At 40.4% G+C, this 27,153-nt stretch overlaps 1 protein-coding gene across 1 annotated transcript in view; it reads right to left on the bottom strand.

Moving 5' to 3' along the window:
• DYTN (dystrotelin) overlaps nt 1-24,047 on the bottom strand; it is a gene marked incomplete at both ends in the record, with an annotated part of 47,120 nt that extends 23,073 nt beyond the window's left edge. The window contains 8 exons of the mRNA XM_084259570.1: nt 634-745; nt 6,283-6,446; nt 6,696-6,767; nt 11,584-11,684; nt 12,191-12,276; nt 15,020-15,221; nt 18,012-18,086; nt 24,029-24,047. Coding sequence (XP_084115696.1) covers nt 634-745; nt 6,283-6,446; nt 6,696-6,767; nt 11,584-11,684; nt 12,191-12,276; nt 15,020-15,221; nt 18,012-18,086; nt 24,029-24,047 — 831 coding nt within the window. The remainder of the gene's footprint in view (nt 1-633; nt 746-6,282; nt 6,447-6,695; nt 6,768-11,583; nt 11,685-12,190; nt 12,277-15,019; nt 15,222-18,011; nt 18,087-24,028) is intronic.
• Nucleotides 24,048-27,153: the final 3,106 nt, after the last annotated feature.

Consider the following 27,153-nt stretch of genomic DNA (forward strand, 5'->3'; position numbering starts at 1 on the left):
CCTGGAGAGGCACATGGAGCAAAGACATGTGAAGAAGCTGTACTTGCTTCCTGGCCTTGAACTGGTTGAAACAGATGTGGGTGAGAGACCTGAGGGGAGGTTAACAATGGCAGCTTTTATCTTGATTTTGCTCTTTTCCTTTCAGACTTGCCTGGCTATTTCTGACCCTTTCTATGGGTCTCTGCCAGGAGATGCTTTAGACTTGCAAGGTTTTAGGCCCCAGAGGCCCTGCTTTGGGCCAAGCCTATTTGGCTGGACATTTACCCACGAGGGGGTGGGTAATTTTGGATGCTTGATTTGCAAACTTTATTCTCTGTCTTTTCTGTTATGCACACTAATTATATTAATGTTCCTTTCCATTAAAAGTCTTATGCACTAGAGTATGTTTTGTCTTGATGCAGCAGGTGGCAGAACCTATTTAGAGTGGGCAGGTTTGGGGATTCTGGGGTGCCCCTCTCCCTGTCCTGTAACATATGAAGAAATAGTTGTCAAGGTTACCACTTCCTTGTCTTAAATGTTGTAATGCAGGGAAGGAGCAGACGCTGTAGTTTTACCAGAGGGAAAGTTTTTAAACTGCTGTAGTTTGTACTGATCTGATTCGTGTGTCATCTGGTGCTTCGCCATAAGTCGTACCTGGACATGATGCTCAATCACTGGATGAGACTCCCGGTGGGACTCGCTGTGAAGACCAGTTAAGAAACAGGTCTGGCAGATGTCAAAGTTGAGGCACTTCAGACAGCGGTATCTGCCAATTGGAGTGGAGATACACTCTGTCAGTGGTGAGCAGGCAGGGCCAAGTGTTGGTACAGTGAGTTCCCTTTGGAGTTCTTTAAGGTCAGGTATTGTTATTCTTCTCCTTTTACAGGTGAAGAAAGTGAACTTAAGAGAATAAGCAACTTGCAAAAAGTTACACAGCTCTTTATTAAGTACTAGAGGTAGTTTTAAACTCAGGGAAAAACTCTGAAGGAACAGTCTGTTATTTTAACTATTACCCTAGACCACCAAGGAAGGAGGCTTGGTTTTGAATTCACACACACTAATGTGTATCTTCCCCCAGTACTCAGATATTCCTTTTCTTGTTCTGTTCTTCCTTGCCCTTCTTCTTCTTCTTCTTCTTCTTCTTCTTCTTTTAAACTAGAAGCTCCTTGTCCTTGCTCTGCTTAAATTTTTGTAGACAAAACGTAGAAAGCCAGGCAAGACTGGCTGAGACAAAGATGGAGGTGGAAGTAAGATGAGGGTTAAGCCACAACCTGGAGACCATAGTAAAAAAGCACGCTTACCAGCGCCGTGACAGAGCTATCTGGTCAGGACCAACCTTGGAAGAAAAAGTGTTGTGAATGAGGGAATGAATGCTGTTCTTGCTGTTCCTTCTCCCCTGCCTATTTCTCTGAATCTTGCTGATGCCGACTCTTTAAATTCGATTCTTTAACGTGGCCCCTTCCCCTTCCTCAGTTCAGGGATAAGGCCTTCAGAGAATGAACTCCTTTATCCAACTCCAACAGATAAAAGCCTTTGTTGCTTGAATTCATGTATGGGAATGATGGAGAATAAGAATAGAAAAACTGGAAAGGAGGTGCCACAAGACCAGAAACCTGGCCCACACAATGCCAAGAGCTGGAGGTGGGGATAGAAGGGATTAGCATAGCCATTGACACAGCTATAGGAATTAAGACCTCTAGGCACCAATGCCTAAATCATGAAGCAGAGACCCAAGCAGGTATCAGACTGCTGTAGGGGGTGTCTGGAGCTCAGATCTGAAGGTGAAGATATATAGATGGAGACCATTATAGAAATCTGGCCCCTTTCAAATTCTTTAAAAAAAAAAAAAGATTTACTTATTTATACATAAAGAACTGGGGTACAGGCCAGAGATGCAGGGGGTGAGAGGATTCACCAGACACAGAGTGGGGAACAGAACAGGCAGACTGATGAAATACACCACTGAGGGGAGCAGCGGGCGAGACAGGAGAGGTCTGCTGCACCATGTGGGTTTCTCTCTGGCAGGCTGGGGATCAAACTCATGCTATAAAGGGTGCGGATTGCTTCATAGCGCAGTGCTTATCCCCTTGCGCCACCAGGGAGGACCCCTTTCAAATTCTATATAGTGTATTCAAAGTCAACAACAAACAAACCACTCTGAAGGAGTGAGCCCCTCCCAAAGAGAAGGCTTTATCAGTATAATCTCTGCACTGACCCGGGAGCAGCAGTCCTTCTGCCCACCTGTGCCTATGCATGTGCTCCCTTACACCAACTCTCCCTCTGCAGGGCAGCAGCCTTCCTGCCTGCCTGTGACCTGTACCATGCCAGGTACAGGTCCTCACTGACCTTCCTCAGCAGAGGCTGCGCTCCTCAAGGCCGCCCGCCTGCAACCATGCAGGCCTCTCAGCAAACCTGTCCCTTTCAGGGCAGCTCTTCCTGCCCACTGTGTCTATGCAAGTGTCCTTTATTCTTCTCTCCCTTTTATAATAAACCTGCCCTTTTGTTGTATAATTAACAGCTCTGTGTCGTGGACAAACTCACCTGAAAACTCACTGATGCTGGTGAAAGGGAAGCTCTGGACCCGCTCTCCAAACCCAACAACAAAAACATCAGTTCCAGGTAAGTCTGGGTGTTGAATGGGTAAAAGCACTTCATTGGTTGATAACACTTGCACTCACCACTGTTCAACTAACCTTAGTGGAATAAAGTTAAATGACCATGTGGTTTCTTCATGAAGAAAACGACACTAGTCAGCCATGCTCCCTTGGCCTTGGGAAGTTTTCACAAAGCTTTGGAAATTATTGAATATGTGTAACCAGAACAACATTCACTTTTACATGAAATGTGTAGAATAACAAAGTATTTTTGATGAACCACCTGTACTGGCTACTTTTTCCAGCATTACCCTAGGGTTAGACTTGACTTTTTTTGGTAAAGATTTAATTATTTATTTATACAAGCACTGGGTACAGTCAGAAGCATGGGAGGGTGAGAGAATTCACCAGAGCCAGAGCGGGGAGCAGAGCAGGCAGAAGGACCGAAGCACACTGCTGAGGGGAGCAGCGGGCGACAGGAGAGGTCTGCACGCCATGTAGGACCCTCCTCCAGTGGCCAGGGAGCAGCCGGGAATCGAACCGGCGTTGCAGAAGCTGCAGGCAGCTTTGCAACCCAGCGCTCAACCGCTGCACCACCGGGGAGGCCCCAGAATTGACTTTTTTGGACACCATGCTGAATTAGTTCTTTGAATTAATTTCTCTATGTTCCAAAACTACTTACGGGTATCTGAAAAATGGGGTAGTGTGATCATCTGTTGTTGATGCCTTTACCAAAGAGGATCAAGTGTTTTTCCCCCCCAATCTCTTGTCAACCTTACATGGCTGTTAGCACAGGGTGACACGCACTGCTGAATTTAACACTCAGCATAGGAAGGCTTCTGCTCTTTGTACTTTCTCTCACTTTTGAAGTTCAAGCCTCTGTCCTCTTCCTGCTACCTCCTGACCAGCAGGTACATATGCTTTATGCTGGCTCTATTAATCTCACTAAAACTAAAAGACCTGAGGCTATTGCTGGAGTTTTCTGAAAGCCAAAACCACAAATTAAGGCTAGGATTGTAATACATTCAAGCAATTTCCAAGACTGAAGGCCATGGCTAAAAGAAGCCTAAGATATCAATTACCCTAGCCTTCCTCATTTTACTTATAAAGAAACTGAATTCCAGTGAGGTTAAAGGCATTTCCCCAGGTCACCAGCTATCTGCACATAAGAGGTATGAATTTTGCCTGGGGCATTGAGGAGGAAGGGCAGTTGGCATGGAGGCATTTCTGAGAGGAAGCTTAGTCTCATTCTCAATAGAGAGGAATATAACCTAAAACTTAAAGTGTAACAATTCACGCCCTCTGCTTTCCCAGTTTTTTTTTTTTTAATAAAAGTTTTATTTATTTATGCATACAAGAACTGGGGTACAGGCCAGAGGTGTGGGGAATAAGAGCATTCACCAGAGACAGAGCGGGGAACAGAACAGGCAGATTGAAATACACTGCTGAGGGGAGCAGTGGGTGAGTCAGGAGAGGTCTGCTGCGACATGTGGGTTGCTCCCTGGCCGGCCTGGGATTGACTGGTGCTGTAGTGGCTGGCAGTAGCTTGATAGCACTGTCTTTAACCATTGGGCCACCCCCTGCTTTCCCAGTTTTTCAAAGTGACCTGAGAAAGTCATTCAAACTCTGTTTTGGCTTTTTATAAAACAGGAATAACACGGCTTTGTCCATACATAATAATTTTGAAAAAAATACTTCAGCATAGCAGTTGTGTTTTATATAATTGCAAAGTGGATCTTATAGCTGGCCCAGTGCAGGATGCATTGTAAAGTGTCCAATACTTGTTTGTTGGTTAAATGATTATAATATGTGAACGACATGGTAAATAATATTCACGTTCCTCCACTATGCAATATGAAAATGTGTTTTCTTTTTCCATTGAAGTATGGAGATTTCTTTGGTTCAACATGCTCGGTGTCCAACAGTCTTATCCATTCGTATGTTTTATTGCTTAAAGTTCTGTTCATAGTAAAAGAGTTTTTCATGAAAAAGTTTTTTTCATGAAAAATTTGGCTGTGTCCTCAGAATTCTCTGCAAATTGGAACTATTTTCTTAGCAAAATTAAAAATGGATTTCTAGATTGTTGTGGACCCATCAGAACTATTTCATATCTGTGCGGGCAAATTTAAGGTGTGGGTTAGTCAAGATCAAAATACAGGCAGGAAAGAAGAGAAATTAAGTAGGAGCCAAGGGCTCAGTCGAGGCCTTTTTCCTCCTGGCCCTGCTGAGCACCCTGCCTTTGACTTGTTAGCTGCCTGTATATCCCAGCACCCACCACCAAATCTCTCCATATCTTCACTTATTTTATTTTTTTAAGATTTATTTATTCATGCATACAAGAACTGGGCCAAGAACTGGGCCAGAGGGTGAGAGGATTCACCAGAGACAAAGTGGGGAACAGGCAGACTGATGAAATACACTGCTGAGGGGAGCAGCAGGAGAGGCAGGACAGACCTGCTGCGCCATGTGGGTATCTCCCCAGCAGGCGGAGATGGGACCTGCGCTACAGAGGCTATGGACAGCTTCACAGCTCTGTGCTCAACCACCTGCGCCAACAGGAGAGGCCCTCTTCACTTGTTTTATTGATGGGAGGCAGCAACATCCTTTTTTTAAAATGGGATTTTGACAGTCACCCTGAAAGCTGTGCAAAGTCCTGAATCTTCCTACCTTCAAACCTAGTTTTCATATCTACCTTTTTTTTTTTTTTTTTGGTGGAGAGACATCTGACCGGAGCGTCTCCTATAAAACTGGATCATTACTTTTGGGTCCGAACAGTGTTGCCGACACTAGGGGGCAGCATCGCATCGTCATTGCTAAGTAGAACCGCTATTCAATCCGCCACCTGCTGCCACTTGTTAACCACGTGAACCTAAGCATGCTCAGGTTCTCTGAAAATTAGGGGTAATAATATCACCTTCTGGGGCGATTTTAACAAGTCTTAAGTGAAATAATTTAGATGACTCACTCTGTCTACTCTTGTTTAATTCTTAATACATGTAAACTATTATTATTCTCACTCTCATCATTATGGATGACTTCAAAGTGTTTTGAATGTCTTTTGTAACAAAAGGCAAACTGTAGGGTAAGGTAAAAAGTATCAGGCTTTTCTGCCCTCCGCCATTAGGATAGACGAGGGAACCCTGTGGTCCTGAATGCATGCCTGATGGCCAACACCTGAAGTGGGTACACCTGGGCTGAGAGACTGAGTTTATAAGAGCAGAAACTACGAGAGAGAAGCAGAGAAGCCCAGAGCAGAGAAGCAGAGAGAACACTGGAGAGCCCAGGAAGAGTGAAGACTTGCTGGGGGCTGGGAGGCCTGCCAACCTCCTGGCCCCCCCAGCACCCATACCTGCCATGTACTGGGTAAATCCCAATAAAAGCCTGCAAAAGCCACTGAGGGCTCCAGGACTCCTCCTTTACCCGGTCTGCTGGATCAGAAAACCTGCTCTGTGGTCTTCCTGCCCCTACACAAACTTTCTCATCTTTAGAGGAACGAAAATGTCTACTGGTTAGACTATATGGCAGTGGAAGAACTTAATATTCCATTAATTATTGAAAATAAAATACTATTTATTATCAGCCAAGATCCCTCATGCAGAAAATTATTTACCAAAAAAAAAAAAATCACTTGAGTTCCAGATGTGTGCAAAAAAACTACAAAAGAAATCTGGAGAGACACAGCTCCAGAAATACCAACAAGTCACTGTACCTCGGTCCAGTGATCGGGAATATCCTACAGATTCTACACCGAACAGGGTGAGTGGCCATTTCAGTGGCTGATAATCGGTAGCAGGTCGGGAGCCACAGAAGGATGGGAGGCTCAGTCTGTAACCAAGATAAAAATTTTTCTTCTTTGATTGCTGGGCTCAACACCTGTAAAACAATGACACCCTTAAAAGTGCTTCTTGACATGACTTTCGTCTCTAGTTTAGATCAAGATGCATTTTCTTTTCTGACTCTGTTTCTTGGCAGTTCTGCCAAAGAAGTTTTATCACATGTAAAAGCGAGTCTACCTCCTCAATTAGGTTGTTTGCAAAGCTATGTGGAGTAATAGGTCTGTAATCTAAATCAGTCAGCAACTGTGCCTACCCCCATCTCTCAGGGACATTTACAGGCACTCACCCCTTGGAAACAGCTGCGAATAGCGCTTTCCACAGAACACAGAGCCCGACTCTCCCCTACCACAGTTGGGATCTGCAAGAGTCGAGACATCAGCTGTTAGGAAAATAGAGAATTATGTGGCCACAGGAGTCAGCATATCTGAGTGATGGTGATTTACACTTGGGGGGTTGTGAGTTTTTGGGGTCTGAGTGTGGATGAACTCTCAGTGCATGAATACAAGCAAAGGAAAGAAATGTGTGGGCTTTGCAGGTTGGTTGAGTGGGGACAATAGACGAACAAGTGGGAAGAAGTAGGTGGGAATGGGTGAGAAGAAAGTCTGGTAATTGGGTCAACACAGGAACAGCTATCATTGTTCACTTTTGATGATCCATTCAAATGATTTTCACCTTTCTTTGCTTTTATTTTCCTATGAGTTATATGTAACAATGATATGGTGGTAAACTTTAGAATATTTTTAGGAAAAACCTCTCAAACAGGTCATGTAATCTTATTTTAACAAATGCCAATTTCTGAGGCAGGGCAGTAATTATCTTTGTTTAAAGTAAAGTAAGCAGTGATTGAGATTTGATATTTTGCTTAAGGTAAAAAGAAAAAGGGATATGGAAAGAACTGAATTGCCCATTGACGTTGAAAAGATTTAGAAAATATGGCATAGGTATACAGTGGAATACCACTCAGTTATAAAAAAATGAAGTCTTGCCACTAGTGATAGCATGGATGGACTGTGAAGGGATTATGCTAAGTGAAGAAAACCAGAAAGAGAAAGACAAATACTATATGATTTAATCATGTGGGAGAGGGGAAACTAAGCAAAAGAACAAACAAAACAAAAACAACAGATTGGAAGTTACTAGAAGGGAAGAAGTTTGGGAGTAGGGGGAGACTAAGTCAGATAAGGGGGTCAACTGTGTGGTGATCGTGATGCAGCGAATACTCATCTCAAATTATGACTCTGTACACCTGAAACTTAGGTAATGTATTTTAAACCAATGTTACCCCAGTAAACATTTATTTTCAAAGACGTGAGTAAGTTGAGCTCTCATTCCAAAGCTCCTGTTCTGCTGAGGATGTTGACAAAGTCTTGTCACTGCCTAACGTTACATCTAGTCTAATGACTCAATCTGCACGTCACTTGTGATTTCCAACCACAGTCACCATATGGAGTTTAACTAAAGGATTAGGAATCCTTTGTGACTGTCAAGATGGCCAGGGACCTGGCTCTGACATTATCTTTATGCACAGATCCATGTACCTGTCACCTCCATTTACGCCCATTTGGTGGTGGGTCCCAGCTCACGTCAGATGTGGTGTAAGCATGGGCCGTCAGTGGGCACTGCCTGCAAGCGCAGAAGTAATTTCAAAGCTCCCCCCTGCTGAGTCCATCAACTCGAATAAACATTCTTCTAATCAGGAAAGTGGCACTTAGAACCACTTTGCTGACAATTAGCCAGGCAGAAGTCAACAAACATTTGCGTAATAGTGGATGGCATGTGCTTTAAATGGATAATAACCCCGTTACCAGATGAATGTAAGTAACTGTTTCCTATATTGTTTGGCCCTTGTCTGAAAAAAACAACTCATTACCCATACTCTGGCCTGAGTGTTGGTACACTAACTGGACTACTTACTTAGATGGTCTCCTTGAGCCCCTGGAAAGGGGTTTAACCTCATTTGCAAAATAAGGGATGTGGATCAGATGGGACAGACTTGCCAGCTCTGCTTCTGACACCAGTGAAGAGAAAATTCACTCTGTGGTGGGTTTTAACCTACATTTTTAGCTTTAAATGTGTGCATAAAGATTTTGTAGATTAATTTGACTAATTCCTTGCAGGTGTTCTGTGGAAGCAGGCCGTGACTAGATGGCATGCTGGTACAGGCAGAGCACCACTTGAAATTATCACTCTCCATGATAATTAGGATTTGGGGAGGAGGAGTTTGAATTACATAGTGGGGCTTAGAGTTTTCTATGGGAATCCATCACTGAGTTCTTAATGGAAGGTAATGGGATGGTAATTTGGTATGCAAATCTATACCTTCCTAACAGCTTCCTAGGAACATGCTAATGGGGCGGAGTGGGTGGACAGAGGAGAGAGAGGCAGCACTGTGGGAGCTGCCACTTCAGCCACCCATTAGCCTCAGTTATGCCTGGCACAAAGGCAGGGCTTTAGGGCCTGTTGGATGGGGTGCCGGCTTGGAGCCAGCTGTAGCAGTCAGGCAGAGAGTACAAGCAATTCTATGGTAGGAAAATGCCCTTCAGTCCATCTCCTTCCTTTCATCCGTCTTCTGAATACACTGTTCTACAAGTCTGATCGCATAAGTGGGTGGACAGCTTTTCCCACTCTCCCCAGATCTCCACTGAGCCCTGAGACGCAGGGACTGTGGGGAAGCACCTTTGTTACGGTAGCACCTGTGTTAACGGAGAGTAAGCCGAACACTTGGTAATAGGACCTGTGTGTTCTTGCAACCACCTAACTGGGCCTGGTGCTTTCAACTTATAAAACAATTTAAAATCGTCACTCCACCTACAAAATATAAACATCTAAATATTGTTTGGAATTTCCAGAATAAATTAAATGTTAATTATTGTGACTATATGAACATAAAATATCAAGACCAAATCAAAGCAAAACTCCCTGTTCTAGAGTTCTGATAATTTTCCCCCTAACTCCATCCTCCCTTCTCTGAAGGATGCAGGAATGTGGCACCCTACACTGTGCCCCTTTAGTATTGGAATAATTTGAGGTAAAGGCCACTGAGAACCAGCAGGTGCAGGAAAGGCTCTAAAAATGGCATAGGTTTTCCTTTTGTAAAGGAAATTGGCATTTGTCAAAGGTGTCTGCTTTCTATCAGGAAGAGGAGGCACTTAAAATCTGCATAACAAATCTTACCGCAGGGCCTCTGTTCACCATTTTTCCTGGTCACCTATTATAACTTGCCTCCCCCCACCTGGAAGTCCCTGGTCTCTCTTTTCTTTTGGTGGATGAGCTTGAATCTAGCCATCCCTTTGCGTGACTCATCTCAGGTGCTTCCCCTGTGCTGGGGCCATGTACACGTTAATAAACTCTTGTTCGTCTTTCCCTTGTTAACCTGTCTTGCCAGTCCAATTTACAGGGCCCCAGGCCAAGAATATAAGATGGGCAGAGGGAAAAAATTTGTTTTTCCTTCCTTATAGTCTAGATCCAGAAGAAAAATGACAGAAACTGCTATGACTTTACAGTGCAGGAAACCTAGTTTGGGGATTTTACAGAGTCTAGAAGATAGGAACATCCTCAACTTAGGGGTAGAGATACAGTGTGACAGCAGCCACTCACAGTGCAATCTGGAGCCTGCTGGATCCACACCCAAGTTCCTCCTTGGTTCCATCATTTTAAGTCATTTTAACATACAACAAAACATTTACTTAAAGGCGGTTAAATTCCCTTGCCTAGTAAGGGTAATAATGTCAAATTTGCACATTCTGAAAGTGCAGGAAATGATGGAAATCTTAGCTATTCAGCATCTCATTTCATCTATGCTTTCATGAAGCATTTGTTGAAGGTCTAGTGTCAAGTACTTTTTCATGCTCCTGGAGACATATACATGATTGAGATAGAGCACCTGCCCTTCAGAAGCTGTCTGGGGAAGAAGGCATATGCCTAGGTAATCATTGCAGTGAAATCTGACAGGTGTTATGAGAAAGTTATGCACAAGGAGTTAAAGAAACTTTTAGTGAGGAAGTTATTGATATTTTGGAGGATCTTGACAGTAGACAGTGTCAAGTGAGCAGTAGGCAGTGGCGTTGCAGACAGACGGTGTAGAGTTGGAGAACTTGGTGAGTGTCAGGCATGATCAGGATTTTGGTAAGCAGGAACAAAAAAGGTGGAGGGAGTATAAGGAAAACAGAATAAGCAGAAGAAATCACTAGAGATCTTAACAAGGGATATCATCATAAGTGATCTGTCTTTAGACTATTTTACAACTCCATGGAGATTGAAATTAATGTGTAGAAGACTGACCAAAATGTAAATAATTGTAATTTAAATTTATAGACATATGAATAAGTTCTGTCCTAGAGAGGGACAACTCTCCTTTTCCCCCTAAAGTCAGTCTTACATCCACCTGCAAATTCATTTTAATATTTCTAATCTATCAGTTTGTTCTTTGGTTACTTCTTTCAACTAGTTGTAACAACCTACTGGTGCCCTCTTTTTTTTTTTTTTTTTAAGTATTTATTTATGCATACAAGAGCTGGGTATAGGACAGAGGCCTGGAGGAGGCAGGTGAGAGGATTCACCAGAGACAGAGTGGGGAGCAGAATAGGCTGGTCTACTGAAATACACTGCTGAGGGGAGCAGCAGGTGAGACAGGAGATATTTGCTGGGCCATGTGGGTTAGCTCCCTGGTTGGGGATGGAACTCATGCAGCAGTGGCTGCCGATAACTTCATAGTGCTGAGACTTAACCCCTTGCTCCACCACGGAGTACTGGTGCCCCCTTTTAGTTATAAATAAATGTTGTATATGTGCTGCCGAAGTGATCACCAAATAAATATTTGGGCACATATTCATTTTATGTCTGAGGTTTTATATGGCATTACTTTCTTTTGAAAGGGTGGGGTCAAATCATGCAACCTTTACTTATGATGCTAAGGAGTGTAGGCTTCATTGTATAGGCATAAATGACCAATGAAGGATTTTAAACAGTTGGGAGACATTTGCATTTCGCAAAAGTCACTGGACTGCTGTGTGGAGGAAGAGTTAGAGAGAGAGGAGACTTGGGTTGGTGAAACCAGTGAGGGAGCAGTGCAATGAACCAGACCTCCACTCAGATAATAGTAGGGGCTCTAGAGGAGAGGGGGTACCCAGATAACTAGCTAATAAGTTTAGGATTCTTGAGTATTGGGCATTTACCTGTTGTAGATCTGTTAGGAGATTTCTCAAAGCCTTTCGGGTCATGCGGGCCCCGGAATCATAACCTCCCCTGTTATTTTCTGCGTAGAGCTGAAAAAGAACTAGACATAGGAATCTTTCAATGGAATTCATGCAATATCTCCTTGAAGAGTATGTGCCTTGAATTCTAAACGGTTTACTTGTGGATATGAAGGGAAAAGAGGTGAAAATTACATTTATGGTTAGTGACTTGATAATTTGAAGGCTTCACTTGACCACTCATAAAAGCCCACTCACATTTCCATCTCTTGATAACTCAGCACATAGATGACGAGAACATGAGGTTGATAAAGGGTGTTAAGAGCCAAGCCTCAGTCTTTAGTGGAATAATAACTATGGGTATCTGAATTATTTCTGCACAAATATAGATGAAGGACAACCAAGTTATAAGTAATTAGAAGGTATGGGTCACTTCCTTGAAAAGTCCCAAGTCATGCATGTGCTGAAAAACAGGGTCGAGGTTCTGGGGGGATATCGGGGAGCAGGATGGAGCAAGGGGATGAAGAAGATGATGTGCAGGAGATGTGGAAGCCACTACATTTCAGACACTTGAAACTCCAAACATTACCTCTGTACTTAGCGAGAGGGCTGTCGCTTGCGAGGGCCACCAGGGCTGCGGCGGCAGGCACCCGCTTGAGAAAACCCGTTCCTGTGCTGTGTGGCAACCAAATGGAGACAAGCATGGGATAGGCAGGGTTATTCTTGGGGATGCTCTTTATAAAAACCATCAGTCATAATGCATGTTTCTGACATGGTGTTACAAGTTCTTGCTTTCCCAGGTCTGTTTTCCTATATCCAGAATTTAACAGAACTAGGAATTGAATAAAAACACTTGATCATTCATTCCATTGTTCATTCATTCACCTGTTAGGAATATTTATCAGATGTTAGGGACTGAGCCAGGCCCTGAGATTATAGGGGTCACTGTGTCTTCAGAGGCCGTAGACTCACTTCCCTGTGACTCAGATGCCTGAAAATCAAACAACAGAGACAAAGACCAAAAAGCAGGCTAAAGGAGCCAATGTTTATATAAAAAAATCCCCAGCTCATAAGTGCTCACTCAGAGCCTATCCTTTGCCCACTCACTGGCTGTGTTTTCTCCAAACCTACAAACCAATGTGCCCAAACAGGAGGATTATCAGAGGCAGGTGCTGATGTTATGTCAGCCACAACAAAAAGAGTATAACAAGCTATTTAAGGAGGCTAAAATCATGGAAAAATAACTCAAGAAATGTTTATTTATCATTGTGCAATGAAAGTAAATAAATAACAAGCTGAAAATGAAAATACTGTAAGGAGTTGCCAGATGGTTAAGCTGTGGTTGCCCTCTGGGGGCAGACTTTTGGGGTGATACTTCTTTTTCTTTACTCTTTGCATTTTCCAAAGGTTTTCTATTCATGGTGACTTTTTTCCTGGTTGACACTCAATTTTATTAAAACTTAACTTATTACTTATACAATGTCTAGTTCAAGGATGAAATGAAAATGTCTGAAGCAAAACAGGAAAAGCATTATTTCTCAAAGCAATGTGATTTTTTTTTCAGTGCTGACTAGTCCTTGAAGCTTTACTCTACAAGTGGGATGGGAAATGTGTCCACATTCCTCTGGACTCTTTTGATGCAGAAAAGGGAGATCTAGCAGAATCTGCCCTTCCAGATTATGCCCTTCCCTGTTCAAATGTTGGTCATCCCCAGTGCAAAGGACAATTTCTGAATTGTACCAACAAGCTGCTTTGAGACATCCATGCAGATGGCAAGCTGGCAGGTAAACTAGAACTTCAGGTCTGAGCAGTGGATTTGAAGTTGTGGATTTGGGTTGTGACCAGGACACCTGCAATGCTCAGGGGCTCCATTACCATGTAAACAAGAATTAAAACACCTAAAATAAAAAGGACTTGAGTTGTTCCTACGTCATTAAAATAGAGCATACATTAGGTTATAAGAAGGACCCACATGGGCCTCCCCTGGCAGTGCAGCAGTTGAGCGCTGGGTTACGAGGCTGCCCGCAGTCTCTGCAGCGCCAGTTTGATCCCTGGCCACTGGCGAGGGTCCCACAAAAAAAAAAAAAAAAAAAAAAAAGAAGGACCCACAGCCTAAAAATGCTACTACTTCACACCATTGATTTTAGGGATAATGGGATTTCTGCTTTTTTAACTTAGGGGGAAAAGTCAGCTTCTAAACATTTCCCTTTCACATTGTACAGGATAGTTGTACAGGTCTTGCAAATAAACAGGAGGGGGAGACAAAATGTATTCTGAGAAAAGGTAACATAAATAAAACATTTTAGTCAAACCACCAAAAATGAAGCCATTTGTTCATTTTGACTTTTTTTAAAAAAAATCCACTGGAAAGAATAAGGCCTAGTGGGTCAAGAGCACATAAGGTAAACCACTGAAGTGGGGTAGAGGAATGGTAGACACCACAGCTCAGTGAAAAACACTAGCACACGCATACACACATACCACCAGTGAGTCTAGAACACACAACCAAGCCTCTGAAGTGGTCTAAACTTGTATATAGTGCAATGAACTAAAGCTTATGTGCCCTCAATATATATATATATATATATATAAATATATATAAATAAAAAGATATATTTATAAATATAAATATATATTTATATAAATATTATATATATATATTTAGAAATCCTTATACCCAGCATACAGGAATTTGGAGATGGGTCTTTGGAAGGTGATCAGAATGGAGTCATAAACTGGATTGGTGCCTTATGCATAGGACACCCCAGAGAGCTTCCTCAGCCTTTCTGTCATGTGAGGACACAGCAAGAAGAGGATCCTTCAGGGACCCTGAAGCCAAACCTCACCAGACACCAAATCCATACTTTGCCCTTGGACTCCCCCTTGAAATTTCAGCCTTCAGAAGTGTGAGAAATAATGTTGTTTAAGCCCCAGCCCATGATATTTTTGTCACAGTAGCCCAAATGGACTGAGACAATAGCTCAGTTATCCATCACATGTTTTTCAACCTTGCTCCACCTAAGGAACAAAACAAAACAAAAACTTTAAGTTGGCTGTAAAGAAATGAGCAAAGGAATAAGCTTCTAGGGACTCAAGAAAGGTGTAATTTTTTCATTTGTAAATGTATATGATCGCCTGAACAAAAGGTGTGCATAGTTCTCTAGAGTGAAAACAAACTTGTATGAATGAAAAGTATTGTGGATTTTTCACTCTGCTGCTTTCTGTCAATCATTTATATAATGTAGTTGTTGAGTATGTACTTCTTCCTTCCCTTCTTAAAAGAGTAATGCATTTGTGGAAAACAAAAAAGCCTTCTTACATATCAGATCTTAAGTAAATATTAGACAACACCAAAAGTCAATGGCCAGCAGTAACAAAACACTGCCTTGGAAGTCACGGCATCACCTGACACCCTCACCTGTCATACATGGCTGTGAGAAGACTCAGGGTGAGTTCCGACGCTCTGGGATGCACCTGTCCTGGCTTCTCCACCCCAGCTTGCATGAAAAGTTCCTCGAGCACCTGTAAAAGCTGCTGTGCTGAGAGGCAGCCCGCTTTTGCTTCCCAGAGACTTTGATCGAGCAGGAAGCGTTGAATGAGAGAACTGTCAATCAAGTCCACTGCGGGGAACAGATGAAGATGGAGTCTTATTTTACATGGGGACAAAGGACTTCCAATCAAGCAAATGTCATCTAGTGCTTAATGAAGTCTGTCATTTGATGGTACAACTTTCTTCCAAGAGAATGAGACATGGACACTATTTGGACACATATCTCATGTGTAACTCAGGCATTACTATTCTGAGTGGTTTTGACTTTGAAAAAGCATTATCTGTTAGTAAAGCACATTTGAAACTTTATTCCCACTATAATTCTAGATTGTTGCTTTATGAAATGAAGTGGAAAGGGAAAGAAGTGAGACACTTGAAAAATAGCCTTCCAATGAAACTAGGTCACAGTGAGACAAAGTTGGAGGAAACATTTTTATACTCTGTAAGTGGATTGAGCAAATTTACCTTTCATGTTCAAATATAGTTTTTCCTCTCTGCAGGAAAACAGTTTGTCTGTTAAAATGCAATGGCCTTGGTTAAACACCCCAGTAATCTTTATAAAAGAGAAGTTACTGAATCATCAGACTTCAGACTCCACCCTCGCCTCAATAACAATTCTTTTTCAATCTTATTTCCATCAGTAGTATGACTAGGTAAAACACTTAATAAAACTAAAGTTGTTTACAAAAAATAATGGTTTATTTCTTATATATTTATGTTTACTCCCTCTTAAAAATTTTACAAGGCAATGAATATAAGGGAGAATGAAATAGAACTAAAGCTATGGTTTCTTGCAGACAGAAGATGGCAGACAAAATTAATAAACACCCACTTGTTCCATCTGAAAGACGAGGATGTCAGTGGCACGGAGCTGCTGGCATGTAAAAGGCTTCAGCCAGTGAAATGATAAAACCCTGCACTTTTCTCCACTTCGTAAATCAACCTCACAGATAAGAAATCTAGCAAGTATAATAAAAATTTTTATTTGTTCTCTGATACTGCTTTTCAGGGCAAATTCTAAAGAAGTGAGCAGTAGGTTTTGGGATATGACTTTAATAAAAACCTGGCTGCAGGTGGTGGAAGCTGAAAACTCTTTTATCGTTAATCAATCGCAAAACCTATCACCTCAGCCTGGCAAGCTGTACACGGGACGTTCTTGTCTTCTGCTGAGAGTTCTGTATTACAGCAAAACAGATAATAGTGGTGTCCATTAATCTCACCACAAGATTTATGCAGTGATGCGCTCCAGCTCCTGCGGCCCAGAGCTCATGTTATGTTTTAACTCAGTGTTTGAAAGGGTTTTTTGGGTTTGTTTTCAAATTTTTGTTTGGACATCTATTCCAGGTAGAACTTTGCAACTCCTGATTTTGCATATTGCTGCAGTTTCCCACAAGGGTTATTTATATTCACATTTCTGATGTCAGGCATAATAAAAAGTTCAAAAAGATATTTCCTTAAATTTGGATATACCCAGGCATTGATGATGAAGGCTTATATGGATATTGGCTGTTAACTTTCTTTCATGGAAGAAATTCTCCAGGAAAATAGCATAACTGGGGGTAAATTTCAGTGGGAATATTCTGCCTTTTGTTGAAATTTGAAATAATAAATAACAAATATAAATGAGTTTGTTTATATCAGTTACTAAAAATGAAAACTTTGTTTTATAGCTAAGAAGCTCATCTTTAAAAAAGGAGACTTAAATAAATAAATAAATAAATAGATTTACTGAGAAGCAGAGTAAGGAAAACAGAAAAAGGAGTTCTCTTAAGTATTCCTAAATCTCCTTTTCCCACCTTGCTAACCCTTTCCTGCCCTATTTCACCCCCATGCACATTTTTTTTCCTTAAAGATTTATTTATTTATTTATACAAGCACTGGGTACAGTCAGAAGCGCAGGAGGGTGAGAGAATTCACCAGAGCCAGAGCAGGGAACAGAGCAGGCAGACTTGATGAAATACACTGCTGAGGGGAACAGCGGGCGGCAGGAGAAAGGTCTGCACGCCCCCATGCACACTTTCTAAAGCACAATTTGAAAGCCACTGGTCATTGACCGATTTGACAGATGATAAAATTTAAAAAAAAAAAATCAGCTTTCATGAGAAATGTCATATATAACATTTCCTTTAGGTCTGCTATGACAAATGTCATAAATCACTTCACATGAAGTAACTTTGTAAAAATGCAATGAACAACTTATGAGAGATCAATAACTTTAGATATGCCAAATACCTGTTGTGGTTTACAACTAGGACCAATTAATTTAAGTTTGTAGAATTTGTATAGGAGAAGCCTTTTTACTGTATTTTAGCTTATTTTGCCTAGGTAACAGTCTGGGAAAAGAAAACCATAGACCTCAATCAGATATAATTTTAATACAAAAGAGCATTTCTTAGGGAATTCTTGAGATAGTTTTAAAATTTATGGCCCATGGGTTATTCATTTGAACCTACTATTTTGCATGTTTACATAGCGATAAGAGGCGTAACTTGATAATGTAAAGTTTATGTGATAGAAAGAATACATTTTAAACTTCGATTGTAAGTACAGATGGTAAACTATTTTTTATAATTTTATTTTGATGCCCTAAGAAGGAAACCACAATTTTTTTTTTTTCAGAAACCGAGTAAGTAGGAAAAGACATTAAAATTCTCATCCACAACCATTTTTTATTGTCAGACAGGGATCCTACATGTGGATACTCCCCACACCCCCTTCTCAGTTACATGGGGAAAGCACACAGGTCCAGTCTTCTGGGGTCTGGCATAAGGGAGTTTTATCTTCTCTATGAATTTTACATCAGTTTTACATCAATGTTGTGGTTAGATTATTTCAAGCGTTCCAAGAGAGCAGTACTTACATTGGCATAGAGATTGCACTGATCGTAATTTGAAGGCTGTTCTATAAATGGAATTCTCAATACTATTAAGAGCATCTGTAAAGAAAACATGAAATATGGATAAAGGGCCAACTCATTAGATAAAACCTACATCCTAGAAAGGAATCCTAGAGATTATGTAGCTCAACTTTATGTTGCAGGGAGGAAATCAAGGTTCAATGCTCTTTTTTCTACCTGGCAACTGAAAGTATCTTAGAGCTCCAGGGGACCCCAGAGAGCACCCTCTAAATCCACCAAACTAAGGAATCCTCCAATGAGGAGAACGTCCCCATGAAGCTGTCCGCTTTATTTGTATAAAAAGGAAAGGACTTTATAAAACAATAGGAAAAAAACTATACATGGAATACAAACTCTATTTTGTGAATATATCTAGTCATATGTACACATATGTATTTTACCTTTATATGAAAATGACTCAAAAACTAATTCCTCATTTCACAAACATTTATTGAGTTCTTAATATATGACCCTCACATGAGTCCAGATCCTTGATCTAGAGCAATTAATGAATAAAAATCCTCACCCCTTAGGAGCCTCCCTGGTGGCACAAGGGGTTAAATCTCAGCACTATGAAGCTGTTGGCAGCCACTGAAGCATGAAATTGATCCCTGGCCAGGTAGCTACCCAGGTGGCACAGCAGACCTCTCCTGTCTCACCCACTGCTCCCCTCAGCAGTGAATTTCAATAGATCCACCCATTCTGCTCCCCACTCTGTCTCTGGTGAATCCTCTCACATACACACACACCTCTGACCTACACCCCAGTTCTTGTATGCATTAATAAATAAACATAAATCTTTAAAAAATAAATTTGTTTCATTGATAGTCAATTTGATTTCCATTTAAGTTGAGACATATAGCTAGCTCATAACATAGTTTTTTGATGCCTAAGACTGAAATAATGAGTCTTCATATGTAGAAAAAGCAATACCAAGAGAACATCATTGACCACTGAGCTGATACTGTATTATATAGACTTAAAATTCTTGAAAATGAGATTAGTAGATATCTTTTGAGTTTCTACTATGTGCAAATCTTGCTTCTAGAGAAAGTTATAGCTAAGTCATTATTAAAAAGCTGTAGATATTTATTAATTAATTCATTAATTTGCCATATATATACAATATCCGAGATTGGAATGTCCAGACACTATGTTAGGTACTAAGAACATTAAGATAAATCAGGAGTTCTCAGTGTCAAGGGAGAGATAAGATCCATAGTTCAATGTTTTATAATAAGGCTAAACATAGAGGAATGCAGACACAAGGAGGTAACATGAAAGCTGTCTCTTTAGAAGTGGGGAAATTTTCAGGGGATTAAAGTGGAATAAAGTTCTGAGGGAATGGTATTACAGATCTAGGGAAGACATGTGCAAAGGCACAAGGGCATGAGGGTCAAGAAGTTCAATATGGCTAGAAGGTGTAAGAGAATTAGGGGAGAAAGGACAAAGGATTGGTTGCTGTGAGTTCATTAAGGATTTGCATTCTCTTGCAAGCATCAAGGATCAATACACACTTTATAAAGCTCACTCCAATGGGCTGAGGGTGAGAATAAATGCAAGAATTTATTTCAGTGGCTCAGGTCCAGATAAGATTGATAATGATTCAGCTAAAAGGAAACTTGATGAACTTAAAAAAAAAATAGATAACTTACAGAATGCTCTGTCCTACAATACAATAAAACTAGGAAAAAATCAGTAAAAAGATAAACACATTTGTCATTATGAAAATGTTTTAAAATTCATCTAAATGTCATGTGGTCAAAGAAGAAAACCAAGTGGAAATAAACCTTGTTTGGGGGCTGAAAATGAGGGGGAAATTACTGAAAAACAGTTACTTAAGTTAACTTATTGCACTGCAAAACCAGGATAGCACTACAATTGAGATTCAAAAATCAAGAACTGGCTTTTTGTGAAAAAAACAAATGAAACAAAAACTTGATAAGTCTAAGAGAAGAAGAAACACAATAAAATAAGACATTAGAAATGAGAAAGGATTTCTATTTATATGACTATTACTTCATTTTAAAACAGGAAAACATGTACATTTCTATGCCAGCAAATTTGGAAACAGGTAAACTAGAAAATGGAAATGATCAAAATATACCAAAAAAGTTTGAAAGACTAAAAACTGCAGAGGACTCTTCAAAAAGGAAAAACAGGTATCAAAGATATACAACTACCTGTAGAATTAGTTTTGCAGGTGAATTTCTTTACATCTTCAAGAAACAGGCATATCCCTATCATTCAAGTATTTCCAAAATTTGAAAAATGAGAATACTTCCAAATCTATTTTAGGAAGCTAGTATAGCTCAATTCCAAAATTTGATAATGCTGTATTGAAAGTGTTATTCTTACTGACAGAAAAACAGTTAAATTATGAGCTAAGACTTTGAGGAAAAATGGAATAATTGGCCAAGGAAAAACCTTCTTGTTCTTCCCCTCAGGCTTCCCTCTTGCTCTAGTCTTTACTGAGCAGGCCTTAAAAACACAAAACAAAGAACTATTCAGTCAATATCATTGATTCAAACACGTGGCAGAATAATTTATGGCAATATTAATGTCTTTCTTGTTCATGCAATATTGGGAGAATCTGAAAAACGAAAACGCTATTTCCATGTCCATTTTTGTGTGTATTCCAAGGTCTCTTTTTACTGCTTTGGGAGATATAACCCCTTCTTGTTTTTGAGGAGTCACCTTGAAGTCAAGTCCCAATCAGGCCTTTTTATGAAAGGTCCATCAAAAAATTAATGCTCCTCACCCCCCGGCAATGGGAAAATTGCAATCAATGCTACTTGAATTTCATGGACAAAGAGCAGGGAGAGGTTGTTTTTCAAAGCAAAACAGATATACTGGCTGACCAGAGGAAAGGTGAGTGGGTTGCTGGTGGGACAGAGGAATGGGTTCCCTCCTAGAGGTGATTTGATATACTAGTTCCCACCTGAATGGCACATCTTCCAAGAGGAAGATTTCAACATCTTCCTCTCTGACCCATGCAGTATCTCTTGCCTTTGAAAACCAGTCTTGAATTCAGTATTATTTTAGCCATTGTTTTTTTTCCCTGAAGTAGGAGAGAGGATAATGTCTAGACAAGAAGTTGGGAGAGGCTCTACTAGGGTTGAGGTTTGGGGGTCATGTGCAGAACTGCCTTTACTGGAGGCTGCTTGAGTGGAGAGAATGGCTGTGCAGTGTAACCAGAGAGATGAGCTACCAGGCTTGGCAACGATTTCTATATCTTGCCTTGACATGCAGTCCCAATTCCTCAAGGAGACCCCAAAGCCAAAGACAGAGAGCACAGCAACAGTGACCATTGTGAGACTTCAGATCAGATGTTCAGGATCAAAACCTTAGAAGTTTCTGTCTCCAAAGGATGGCTCTTTCCCAAACTTAAGTCAGTCTAAATTTTATACATATACAGTAACTTAGAACCTTAGATTCAGGCTAAGAAAATAATGTCTCTTGGGGCCTCCCCGGTGGCGCAGCGGTTGAGCACTGGGTTGCGAAGCTGCCCGCAGCCTCTGCAGCGCCGGTTCAATCCCCGGCTGCTCCCCGGCCACCAGAGGAGGGTCCCACATGGCGCGCAGACCTCTCCTGCCGCCCGCTGCTCCCCTCAGCAGTGTACTTCGGTCCTTCTGCCTGCTCTGCTCCCTGCTCTGGCTCTGGTGAATTCTCTCACCCTCCCGCGCTTCTGACTGTACCCAGTGCTTGTATAAATAAATAAATAAATCTTAAAAAAATAAAAAAGAAAAGAATGTCTCTTGCCTTTGAGCATGTGGGGGAAAGTCCTGGCTACTATTTTTTTTTTTAAAGATTTATTTATTTGTGCATACAAGAACTGGGGTATGGGCCAGAGGTGTGGGGGTGAGAGGATTCAGCAAAGACAGAGTGGGGAACAGAACAGGCAGATCTACTGAAATACACTGCTGAGGGGAGCAGTGGGCGAGACAGGAGAGGTCTGCTGTGCTATGTGGGTTAGCTCCCTGGCCAGGGATTAAACTCACGTTGCAGTCGCTGCTGATAGCTTCATAGTGCTGAGACTAAACCCCTGCACCACCAGGGAGGCCCCTGGCTACTATTGAGAGTAAAGGACTGAACTACTGAAGGGGTGACATGCTGACCCCAGTCAGATCCATCCTGGAAGTTAGAAAGCCAGAGGCCCTCCCTGAACCCATATTGATTCAATGACCAAACTTTGATCACGAGTTGAAAACACTACTTCAAGTGAAGTTGGGCCACGCCTGAAAGCATCATTGAACAGGAGATCTTATTAGAGAATCTTTCATATCTCTTTTTTTGAACAGGTGCCACCATACCAATAATCTACAATTTGCTTTAAGTCTTTCAGTACTTGGTATTTCCTTCTGTTTTAAAAATGCTTCATTTTAAGACAAGAATCCAATGTTCATGTGCGGCAGATGAATCCAATGTTAACCACTCTGCTCTATCTGGAGGAGGAAGACAAATTCAGAGTAGGCATAATAGTCTGGAAATAATTTGCAAAAGTATAATGCCCACAGTTTTTTTTTTCTTCTGGAAAGTGGCCAGTTTCTGTGCCCTGGTTCGCCTCAGATGCACCAAATGAATACAGAGAATCAGCAAATTAGGGACTCTGCAGGTTCCCAGATGCTATTCTTGGTGGAAGAGTGATTCTGTAGCTACTCTACCATCTGGCCCATCGCACTCCTGTCAAATTATGTTTTGCAGCGTCATCTGATGAAGTTATGCAGCATAACACAGCAAGCTGTGATCAAGTACAATGTGGGAAATGAATGAGTATCCCAGGTGATCACCTCTAGCTCTGCTTCCCCCAGGCTTCGGCTGTTTCTCTTTTTACCCCTGCTGGTAAGAGAAAACTCAAGAAAGGGAGAAATTGCTGCTGAATATATCAAGCCCAAAGCAACAAACACTGTAATCTTAGATGCTTAAAGAAAACAAAACAAGTGACATATGATCTTGTTCAGGGAAGCAATCTGATAGGGAAACTTCTCCTGCTTCAAACAATTCTTATTTTTGCTTAGCCAAATCAATAGGTGATGTTTTCTATGGACACTAAGATGAATGTAATAGAATCTTTCAGCAATTCGTTATCTAGTTTAATAATAAAGTATGGTCTCAGGTGAGAAGCATCCACATCGCTTAGGAACTTATTAGAAATGCATCTTCTCAGACCCCACCCTAGACAACTGAGTTATAGACCCGGGGGGTGAGGCCCAGCAATCAAACAATGTCCAGGGATTCAGATTCTGATGTACACATAATTGAAGAAATGCTGCTTTGGGGAGAGAAAAGTGAGCTTTGAGTGAATTATCTACTGCTTTTTGTTAAGTTTATTGAAATAAGGGCCCAGATCTGGGAAACCAAAAGATAATTTGAATCTTTCATAATGCTGTTATAGATAAATAACTTGAGATGTTACAGGATTTTATATAAAACAAGCAAAGTTAATAATCTAAATTTTAGTTAAGGGAGTAAGGCTACAAGGAGATCCAGCAATTAAAATATCACAGGCCAGTCTGGGAACCATGTTGGTGCTGAGGGAAAAGGGAATTAGTATCCCCATAACCATTTATCAAATATTCATATAGTGACAGCTGTGAGACTTTCTCCAGGTTTGGGCCTACAGAGTACAGTGAATTTAACCCTGACATTAAAATAGCTATAATGATATTATTTTAATAGTAAACTATGAAAATCTTTAAGAATACGCTAAGCCACTTTTTTGGGCAATTTCAAATGCAGTCATATTGAGACCAAGTCTTTCTAAAATTATTTTCAGTGTTTTGGAGTCAACGGACCAAATATTCTTTAATAAATTATGAGTTTTTCTTGAGAAAAGACTTTTCAGTCATGCAATAATTTCTTTTATAGTCAGGAATTTGCCAAATGTCTACTCTAGTGCAACTCAGAAGTCTGAAAATAGAACATCTGTGCCTAATTTTTTGTTTACAAATTCTGTTCAGAAACTTGACAATAACACTCACCTTGTTTATCTGGGTCCATTTCGCAAACTCCTTGGATGGCAAGTGAGTACCTGTAACTGGAAATAAACCGTATTTTCAGCATAAGATTTGGCAGTGTGGGGAAACAAAATAATAAGTAAACACTCATTCCACCTGAGGAACAAGGAATGTGAGGTGTTCAGGAAGACGTGAAGTCTCATGGGAGGATAAAAAGGAAGAATAGAGTCTTCTAATACTGTCCCACCCTTCTAGGAATTTAAGGTTGCATCATGGAAACTGAAAACAATTAACTAATACCATTAATACTTTGCATCTTTACAACATTATAAGTTTAAGAATGAACTGGATTCTCACCTCAAGAAAATGTAAATTTACTGAAATTTTAAAGGATAAAATTTGAAGTTTTCAATGCTTCTATTCCTATCATTATGCTAAACAATTTTATATATTAAACTTCTGATAAATACTATCATTTTGAACACCTTATCTCTCTCATTCTCTCTCACACATTAATTTCAGTTAATATTTAATTTTAAAACTATAATCAGCTACCTGTTTTATGTTGCAATTATTGTCCAAACCCTCTTTACCTATATGTATATATATTTCCATATATATATTCTTTCCAGTTATACACGCACACATACATACTCAATAAAAAGAATGGGTTATACTATAAGACAACCTGACACATTTTTCTCAGAAAGACATTTCTTAACATGAACAATTGAAAATTGTTTTGAAAAAGTTATAAAATAATTAAATTTAAATTAAAGAAGGTACATATGATAACATTTCACAAAGAAACTAAAGTGAGCACTGATTACACAAGTTCTTCAAAAATGTAGTAATAATGATGATAATCCCAGACTCACCAAAAACTAGGAAGTTTCCAAAAATATTCAAAGTAAGATTTGTTTTGTACAAGGAAAATGAGGTCAGAAATCTTCTCGGTGTACAAACGCTCCCTCGAGCTCTTCCTGAAGCCTCCTTAGAAGGGGCTTCAGGAACACCTTAGAAGGGTGAAGGGCTCCCCCACCCTCCACGCCAGGCCAGCAGTGCAGCTGGAGAGACAATCCACCCCAGGTCCTTACTTTTCTTAGTTTCCTTGGAGAGGCAGTTTAGTCAAATACTCTGTTTCTTAGCAGCTTTGGAAGAGGGAAACATTGAGTAAGAAAGCTCCAGATGTGTACTTCTGTGGCGATGTGAGGTCTTGTTCTGACTGCTGGGCAAAAACATGCGAAACAGTGATGTTTGAGCCTCCACTGGTTTTAAGGGCCCTCAGAAGTGCATTCATTAATAATAAAGATCTTGAATAATTGAAGGCCTCTCCTACATCTCTATTTCAAAGGGCTAGTTTCATATTAATTTCTTGTTCAAAAAGGCAAATGAATCTTTTCCTGGGTGATATGGACTGTAGGGTTGCCATAGGGATTAGGAAACAGTAAGAGGGGCTCCATGTTCCAGGTAACAGCCACCTTGCTGACCATCCCAGGTAAGAGTGACCTAGGAATGGAATAAATTCATTTGATTAATTTTTTAAACATTCATATATGTTTAAAAACTACATGTTTTTAAAAGGGCATCAAATATAATGCAAATTTTCAGAAGTATAATAATAACATGCTAGGTGCACATTCCTTAAGTTTTAAGTATGCTATGAAAACATCTTTATTTTTTAAGAAATTCAGATTAAAAACAAATGTGTTCTAGGTGATATGGTGGTGGGATATTTATAGGGACAACACCTGAGGGGAGAAATCAAATACTGTACAAAAATGAAGAACAATGTAGAAAATGACAAAATTAATTTTTTAAAAAGTACAAAACATTAAAAAAAAAAAAAACAGAGCTTCCATACAGCACAAGGAGGATTTTCAGCAAATTTCTCAAAAATAAGCTATTTTTTATGACAAAGAAACCCCAAACCTGTTTTAGTCCTAATAGGATTTTTTTTTTTTAAAAAAGAAAAATGACACATAAGACAAATGCATTAGAACTTGACCACTAATGTCTTCGGGGCTGCTGAGGAGATAGGGAGTCAATTTTAAAGTGTCTTTCAAAAGGATTAGGAGCCCAAGCACAGACCTTGTATTCCTCGAGCTGTACCTGAGAGCCAGGATGTCTGGGAACCCAAGGTCCAACTAAAGCACTAAAGACAATTATGATAATTGGTCACTAAATTCAGTCCAGAATGTCCCACAATAAAAATCAGTTCTGAAAGAAGTATGATATCCAAGGTTAGCCAATTTATTCCTTTCTTTTTGAAAATATTATTATCACACTATTGGGCCATTTAAAAGCTGAAAGTTGACATTAGAAAAAATGAAAATTGATTACTAAGGGGGCAAGAATGGGATCAAGTGGAGAGGGAAACAATCTGTCATTCATTTTTCTCATATAAATTATATTGATTTTCTGGGAACTGATAAAACCATGCAGGAAGAGAATAAGTCTGTCTTACATGAAATCTGCATCTGAGTGCAGCAGGATCAAAGTTGCAATCATATTTAGAGGTTTTATAGCCCATTATATCTCCATCAAGACATGTCATAGTATTTGAGTATTGGCCATCGAGAGAGGTCTGAATACATAGAGAGAGGTCCTGGATGCAGCCATGTTGCGATCTGAGCACAACTCTGGCACTAATTAATTACATGCACCAAGAATCTGTTTCCTCCCCTTCTCCCCCCAGCAAAGTCCAAAGTTCCAGTCAAAATGACATAATTAAATAGACAAATGTTTAAGTACATAAGAGTGAGCTAGGGCACACTGGAAAGTAATTTAAGCAAATGGCAATTGATAGACCTGTGCTCTCAGCCTGGCTGGTTTTGGAAAGACTAAGATAAAAGATCTGAGAACTGTTTTGGTTTCACTTACTTGTGTTAACTGGAAGTTTTTAGTTACTGTTGCACCTCTTGATTGACGCTCAGACAGACTTAGTCACGTAAGAAGTTCTTTTCTCTCACAGAATGTTTTGGGATACAAATCAAAACCAGTTATCACAATTTTACAATATCATAGATAGCCGATGAGTTCTATTGCGAGTACAGCAGTCGTTTCCATAGCTGTGATGGATAATTGACAGTCTTTACCTTCTGAAGCAGAGCAGCCCACCCTGGGGAAGCAGGTAGGAAGAGGGTTCA

This window comes from Talpa europaea, assembly GCF_964194135.1.
Source record: "Talpa europaea genome assembly, chromosome: 1".
Taxonomy (NCBI): domain Eukaryota; kingdom Metazoa; phylum Chordata; class Mammalia; order Eulipotyphla; family Talpidae; genus Talpa; species Talpa europaea.